Source organism: Triticum dicoccoides, chromosome 4A (genome assembly GCF_002162155.2).
Source record: "Triticum dicoccoides isolate Atlit2015 ecotype Zavitan chromosome 4A, WEW_v2.0, whole genome shotgun sequence".
NCBI classification, from domain to species: domain Eukaryota; kingdom Viridiplantae; phylum Streptophyta; class Magnoliopsida; order Poales; family Poaceae; genus Triticum; species Triticum dicoccoides.
Window position 1 is genome coordinate 205,788,727 of NC_041386.1, and position 7,561 is coordinate 205,796,287.

General features: G+C 47.0%; 1 protein-coding gene across 1 annotated transcript in view; it reads left to right on the forward strand.

Annotated features, from left to right (window-relative positions):
• The first annotated feature begins 749 nt into the window (after positions 1-749).
• Positions 750-7,561, forward strand: part of LOC119285642 (ER membrane protein complex subunit 4-like) — an 8,684-nt gene continuing 1,872 nt past the window's right edge. The window contains exons 1-5 of the mRNA XM_037564981.1: positions 750-975; positions 1,069-1,125; positions 1,373-1,526; positions 6,699-6,796; positions 6,877-6,942. Of these exons, the coding sequence (XP_037420878.1) occupies positions 856-975; positions 1,069-1,125; positions 1,373-1,526; positions 6,699-6,796; positions 6,877-6,942 (495 nt within the window). The 5' untranslated portion in view covers positions 750-855. The remainder of the gene's footprint in view (positions 976-1,068; positions 1,126-1,372; positions 1,527-6,698; positions 6,797-6,876; positions 6,943-7,561) is intronic.

Sequence of the window (7,561 nt, forward strand, 5' to 3'; positions counted from 1 at the left end):
TCACACATGGATTCTTGTCTCAGTAGCGATTACAAGAGGAATGGATACACGAATGTTGAGGAAGGGGGTGGAGGTAGGAGAAGAACAGAGAGCAGCCGCCGCCGAGTTCGTGATCCACTAGATACCTCGCCTAAAGCCTCGATCCTGGTACTTGTAGCCGTCAGGGTTGTAGATTTTGCAGTAGCAAGGCAGTCGGGCCTAGCCCATACCTATCGGCCTAGGATAGGAGGAATGTTGACAGATCTGGACCGTCGGTAAGTTTTATCGGACGACGACTCAAAATCAGGCACAGCGCCAAGGTGGGTAGGCCTAAACCATGGCTCCCGCCTGTAGTTTTTCTTCTTCTTCTTAAAGCACCCCTACACTGTTTACTTAAAATGCTCTAAATCTATGTGCTCGCGTCCCTTGATGTTCTACGTCTTCCATTGGCCCCCCTTGTATAAGTTTTCAGCCTGGGTCCTTGCTCTAAATTGCTGTGAGAAGGCGTAGTTAGTTGAGTTTTACTTTTGTTTAATTGATTTGATAACATTTAAATAAGTTTAACTTAAAAACAATAGAAATATAACTAATCTCGAACGGAGAGAGTAAGAATTGCAAGTGAGACCCAAAGCCCGAAACAAACAAACAAGATCTTGCCCGAAACAAACAAACAAGATCTTTGGTCAAATGCAGGACCAATACGTGAATACACTACTGTACGAAGGAGATATCTCAAAAATTGACCGCTCCACTCCTGTAGTCCTGTTTGTTGAAGTTGGAGGTCGAGGCTGCCGTCTCCCATCATCCACGCCGAGAGTCCAAGCTCCAAAACCAAACCAGAACCGGTTGATCCGTCAGTAGCCGCGGCCGCCGGCGATGGAGAAGGGCAAGGGCCTCGCCCGCCGCTGGGCAGTGGAGCTCCACGACGCATCTTCCTCCTCATCCTCGCCTGCCTTCCCCGATCCCCCCGGCTTCACCAGATCTGCCCCGGAAGCGGTACCCCGCCCCACCCCCCTGCCCTCTTTTCTGGAACTGTTCCTTCGCTCGCTCGGACAGTAGAATTTACGTGCTGTTTTTCTTGGCTCTCAGGACGACGCCGCCAGCGCGCGGCAGCGCAAGGAGACCGAAGCCGCCTGGAAGGGGCAGGTTCGCTCGATTCCCCGATGCTCGTCGTAGTAGTCTCCTAGCGAGATAGATCCAGGGATTAGATACTCCCGGAACTGTACCGATTCAGTGTGAATTGGCCAACTTGTCTAGGTCTAGCATAGAAGCAATTGAGGAGGAACCGGATCTCAGCGCTTCCTTCTGGGCTGATTCCCCGAGTTCACTTGCTTGATAGTCTCTAGGTTTTGGGCAGTCCTAATTGAAGTTTATGCGGTCTTGCTCTGAGCAGAAAGCCTGGGAGGTGGCGCAGGCGCCCTTCAAGAACCTGATGATGATGGGTTTTATGATGTGGATGGCCGGGAGCACAGTGCACCTGTTCAGCATTGGCATCGTCTTCTCTGCTCTCTGGCAGCCCTTCAACGCACTCCGATCTGTCGGGAAAGGTACTGTCTTGAGTCAACTGAATTTTTAGTATGGGTTGCTTGTTCAGTTGAAGAGATTGCTAACTCTGCTACTTTAAGACCCTTTGTTCAGTCATTTCTGATTTATGTTCTTTGCCTTAGTATTGGTGTGTAGGTTAATGTTAGGAAGGCTATAGGGTAGTGCTTGTGATTGGTGAACAGTTATACCTGCTCTGGCTGGGTACAACAACAACAACAACAACAACAACAACAACAACAAAGCCTTTAGTCCCAAACAAATTGGGGTAGGCTAGAGGTGAAACCCATAAGATCTCGCAACCAACTCATGGCTCTGGCACATGGATAGCAAGCTTCCACGCACCCCTGTCCATAGCTAGCTCTTTGGTGATACTCCAATCCTTCAGGTCTCTCTTAACGGACTCCTCCCATGTCAAATTCGGTCTACCCCGCCCTCTCTTGACATTCTCCGCACGCTTTAGCCGTCCGCTATGCACTGGAGCTTCTGGAGGCCTGCGCTGAATATGCCCAAACCATCTCAGACGATGTTGGACAAGCTTCTCAATTGGTGCTACCCCAACTCTATCTCGTATATCATCATTCCGGACTCGATCCTTCCTCGTGTGGCCACACATCCATCTCAACATACGCATCTCCGCCACACCTAACTGTTGAACATGTCGCCTTTTAGTCGGCCAACACTCCGCGCCATACAACATTGCGGGTCGAACCGCCGTCTTGTAGAACTTGCCTTTTAGCTTTTGTGGCACTCTCTTGTCACAAAGAATGCCAAAAGCTTGCGCCACTTCATCCATCCGGCTTTGATTCGATGGTTCACATCTTCATCAATACCCCCATCCTCCTGCAACATTGACCCCAAATACTGAAAGGTGTCCTTCCGAGGTACCACCTGGCCATCAAGGCTAACCTCCTCCTCCTCACACCTAGTAGTACTGAAACCGCACATCATGTACTCGGTTTTAGTTCTACTAAGCCTAAACCCTTTCGATTCCAAGGTTTGTCTCCATAACTCTAACTTCCTATTTACCCCCGTCCGACTATCGTCAACTAGCACCACATCATCCGCAAAGAGCATACACCATGGGATATCTCCTTGTATATCCCTTGTGACCTCATCCATCACCAATGCAAAAAGATAAGGGCTCAAAGCTGACCCCTGATGCAGTCCTATCTTAATCTGGAAGTCATCGGTGTCGACATCACTTGTTCGAACACTTGTCACAACATTATCGTACATGTCCTTGATGAGGGTAATGTACTTTGCTGGGTCTTTGTGTTTCTCCAAGGCCCACCACATGACATTCCGCGGTATCTTATCAAAGGCCTTCTCCAAGTCAATGAACACCATATGCAAGTCCTTTTTTGCTCCCTATATCTCTCCATAAGTTGTCGTACCAAGAAAATGGCTTCCATGGTCGACCTCCCAGGCATGAAACCAAACTGATTTTGGTCACGCTTGTCATTCTTCTTAAGCGGTGCTCAATGACTCTCTCCCATAGCTTCATTGTATGGCTCATCAGCTTAATTCCACGGTAATTAGTACAACTCTGAACATCCCCCTTGTTCTTGATTGGTACTAATATACTCCGTCTCCATTCTTCTAGCATCTTGTTTGTCCGAAAAATGAGGTTGAAAAGCTTGGTTAGCCATACTATCGCTATGTCCCCGAGACCTTTCCACACCTCAATGGGGATACAATCAGGGCCCATCGCCTTGCCTCCTTTCATCCTTTTTAAAGCCTCCTTCACCTCAGACTCCTGGATTCGCCGCACAAAACGCATGCTGGTCTCATCAAAGGAGTCGTCCAGTTCAATGGTAGAACTCTCATTCTCCCCATTGAATAGCTTGTCGAAGTACTCCCGCCATCTATGCTTAATCTCCTCGTCCTTCACCAAGAGTTGGCCTGCTCCGTCCTTGATGCATTTGACTTGGCCAATATCCCTCGTCTTCCTCTCTCGGATCTTGGCCATCTTATAGATGTCCCTTTCACCTTCCTTCGTGCCTAACCGTTGGTAGAGGTCCTCATATGCCCGACCCCTTGCTTCATCAACAGCTCGCTTTGCGGCCTTCTTCGCCATCTTGTACTTCTCTATGTTGTCTGCACTCCTATCCAGGTATAGGCGTCTGAAGCAATCTTTCTCTTTAATCGCCTTCTGGACATCATCATTCCACCACCAGGTATCCTTATCTTCGCTTCTCCTTCCCCTGGACACTCCAAACTCCTCCGAGGCCACCTTACGAATGCAAGTCGCCATCTTCATCCACACATTGTCCGCATCCCCTCCTTCCTCCCAAGGGCCCTCCTTAATGACCCTCTCCTTGAACACCTGAGCTACCTCCCCCTTGAGCTTCCACCACTTCGTTCTAGCGACTTTGGCACGCTTATCCCGTTGGACACGAATCCGAAAGCGGAAGTCAGCAACCACCAGCTTATGCTGGGGTACAACACTCTCTCCAGGTATCACCTTACAGTCTAGGCACGCACGCCTATCTTCTCTTCTCGAGAGGATGAAATCAATCTGGCTAGAGTGTTGGTCACTATTAAAAGTCACCAGATGTGATTCTCTCTTTCTAAAGAGGGTGTTAGCTACAATCATGTTGTAGGCTAGAGCAAAACTTAAGACATCTTCTTGATTCTTGATGCCATAGCCAAAGCGCCCCCATGCGCCCCTTCAAAACCTGTGTTAGATGTACCCACGTGGCCATTGAGGTCTCCTCCTATGAAGAGCTTCTCACCAATCGGTACACTCCTAACCATGTCTTCCAGGCCTCCCCAGAACTCCCTCTTGGTGTTCTCATTGTCTTCCATGTCTTCCACGGGGCATATGCGCTGATAACATTGAGAACCAAGTCCTCAACTACCAGCTTGACCAGGATAACCCGGTCCCCACGTCTCTTGACGTCTACCACTCCATACTTGAGGCTCTTGTTGATCAAGATGCCTACGCCATTTCTGTTTGCAGCTGTCCCCGTGTACCACAACTTGAAGCCGGTATCCTCCACTTCCTTCGCCTTCTGTCCTCTCCATTTGGTTTCTTGGACGCAAAGGGTATCAACACCTCTCCTCACCGCTGCATCAACTAGCTCTCGAAGCTTCCCTGTCAGAGACCCTATGTTCCAGCTACCTAAACGAATCCTCCTAGGCTCGGCTAGCTTCCTTACCCTTCGCACTCGTCGAGTCAAATGCGAAGACCCTTGCTCATTTTCCACTACATCCGGGCGCCGATGTAGCGCGCCACTAAGGATGCGACGACCTGATCCTCGCTCACTTGCCACCGTATCCGGATCAAGATACGGCGCGCCACTTGGGGGGTGACGGCCCGGCCCTTGCCCATTTTCCACCACACCCGGGTTCCGATGTGGCGCGTCGCTGAGAGGGTTACGCCCCAACGAAAATCTTTTGGGTTTCATCTCCATAAGAGTGGCTGAGTTTTTATGTTGGCTCGCCAAGCCTATCACAACCCTCCTCCTTTACCCGGGCTTGGGACCGGCTATGTTGAGACAACATAGGCGGAGTTCTGCTCTGGCTGGGTACATATTTGATTTTCATGTTCTGATATACTCCCTCTGTAAACTAATATAAGATCGTTTAGATCACTAGTGATCTAAACGATCTTATATTAGTTTACAGAGGGAGTATATTCGATTGGCCCTGATGCCTGATTGAGCAAGCTAATTTCTTCAACCGAAATTTTTCATCAACCAACTCCCGCAGCAACATGTGGTGTATCCTCTAGTTATTACAGCGCACTGGGCATAGATCATGAACAGCAGAGATAGTGTGCTGCTCTGTGTTGAAGTTGCTTCTCACACCTCTATTCTCTATTATCTTGCACCCTTCCTGTCTCATAGAGGTGTATCACACACCCTATTCTGGGAGAGAACATACACATGTTACTCTTGTGGAAGAAGAGCACTTAAAACACAACAATTATGCTTTTGGCCACCTTGGCCTTTTCTTGTTCTTGCTATTTATTCCCTCTAAACAAGTCGGTCACAAGGATGGATTTATACAGGACACACACAACATCTTTGATTCACTGCTTTCATGAACTCCCACATGTTCCATCTAAGTGCATGCGTTCTCCCAGTAGACTCATGGATGCACACTGTGCCATTGCATGCAAGCAGCTAATCTACTCAACGAGCGACTGTTACACCTGTAAGGAAGCTAAAAGTCTAGGGTGCTATGCTCACATGCATGCACATCTTGAGTCAAGTTAACTCCAACAGTCGATTGTCAATGCTGTTGATTTCTGTAGTTAAAGTGGGTGGTAACTGATGTTACTATGAACTCAGTAAAGCATTAACATATAGGCTAGACATGTATGCACGTAGATACCGGGATTGGGGTTGATGTTATCAATGATGGTCTGGGTCACTCGTTGGTCGGTCTAGGTTGGCCGTCAGGATGGAACCATGTCAGCGATCCAGGTCAACAGGGACAAGAAGAGGGGATAGGGAGAGATAATATTAGCCTTGTTGCAAGTGATGTGTGAGCAGTTCTGGCTTACAGTAGTAACACCAATGACTAGATGCGGTGGTAGTTAGTGATGGTGAAATGTAACGGTTCAGCTAATCTTAAGCGCCCTCTCATCCATCTCCACCTGGATCGGAGACCTGGTGCTGTCCCAGCATCGAATCTGGCATGAACCTGATTGTGGATCCAGACATTGACATTGGTCTTGGTAACTGTGGACTATGGTCGCTCATACATCAAGTCGTTCTCTTCTGTGGACAGCTTTAGCCGTTTGAATAATATTTGATATTGAAACACATTTTTTGACAGGGAGGATACATTTAATTATGTGTTGACCAAAACCATTTATTTGCTTATGTTTGCTCCATGGTAAAATTGAACGCAGATTTCGAAGTTATCATTGAAACTGGATAACCATCCTGGTTTCTCTTGATATAATAAGTGGAAAGAACTTCTCAAAAAAAAGTGGAAAGAACAATTTTTGTTTTGTAACACTGCATGACTCACCCAGTCTGATTCTCTTGGGTACAAGAAATATATGCTTCTATTGTCTATTACCATATTCCAGAGATGTGCTAATGAGCCTTTTGGGCATGATGTACCAAAATATGATTACCTCATTGTCCACATGATTCAGGATTGTGTTAATGAGCTGTTTCTTTTCTTTTTTAAATTTTAATTATGCATCTTTGCAGTTTTTGAACCATTTAAGGACCCAAGGGTGGATACACTTGCACCTAAGTTGCTCTTCACTGCTCTCAACTTGGCCGCTATGGGTTTGGGTGTTTGGAAGGTTAGTATAATAACAGGTTAAGCCAGAATCTGCATATATTTCTGTAAGCACTTCAGACACGTGATTATTTTGTTCTACAGCTCAATACATTGGGTCTTCTTCCAACAAATGCATCAGACTGGGTATCTTCACTGTCTCCTGCTCGGGTATGTTGCTAATACCACCTAAATTATTTGTTGTTTCTCAGTGCCATATTCTCATTGTTTTTGACTTGTGACTAATTGGCATGAGAAAATAGAGGAGCTTGCCTAATGTAAGGAAATGTAATCAAATCCCTAAACAAATTATCCAAATGAGTGGTGCAACGCAATACACCTTATATTTCGGGTTTTTTCTCAAAAATCTATACACCTTATATCAAGGAACGGGGTACTTTTTTCATTGGCTTTTGGCTGGTGCTCACTAGTGTTTTAAAACTATTCTCTGATAGTAGCTTGTATTGGTCTCAGTTATGTATGTATGATAACCAGATGGAATATCGTTTATCTATTCAGGGCGCTGCACCCTTGCTATTGTTAGATATTCCTATCAACCAACCATCCCAAAAGACCGATCTGATAGGAAGAGGAGATACAGAATAGCAACACCCCCCCTCATCTTCACATCTGACGTGGATATGGAATAATCAACACCTCCCCTCACGCCTTGGGTGAGGATAAATGATTGGGAGAAATGCGGGGACTGAGACTTGAAGGGGGGTGTTGTATCTCCCACCCAAGTCAGGTGTGAGGGGAGGTGTTGGTCATTCCATATCCACGTCAGATG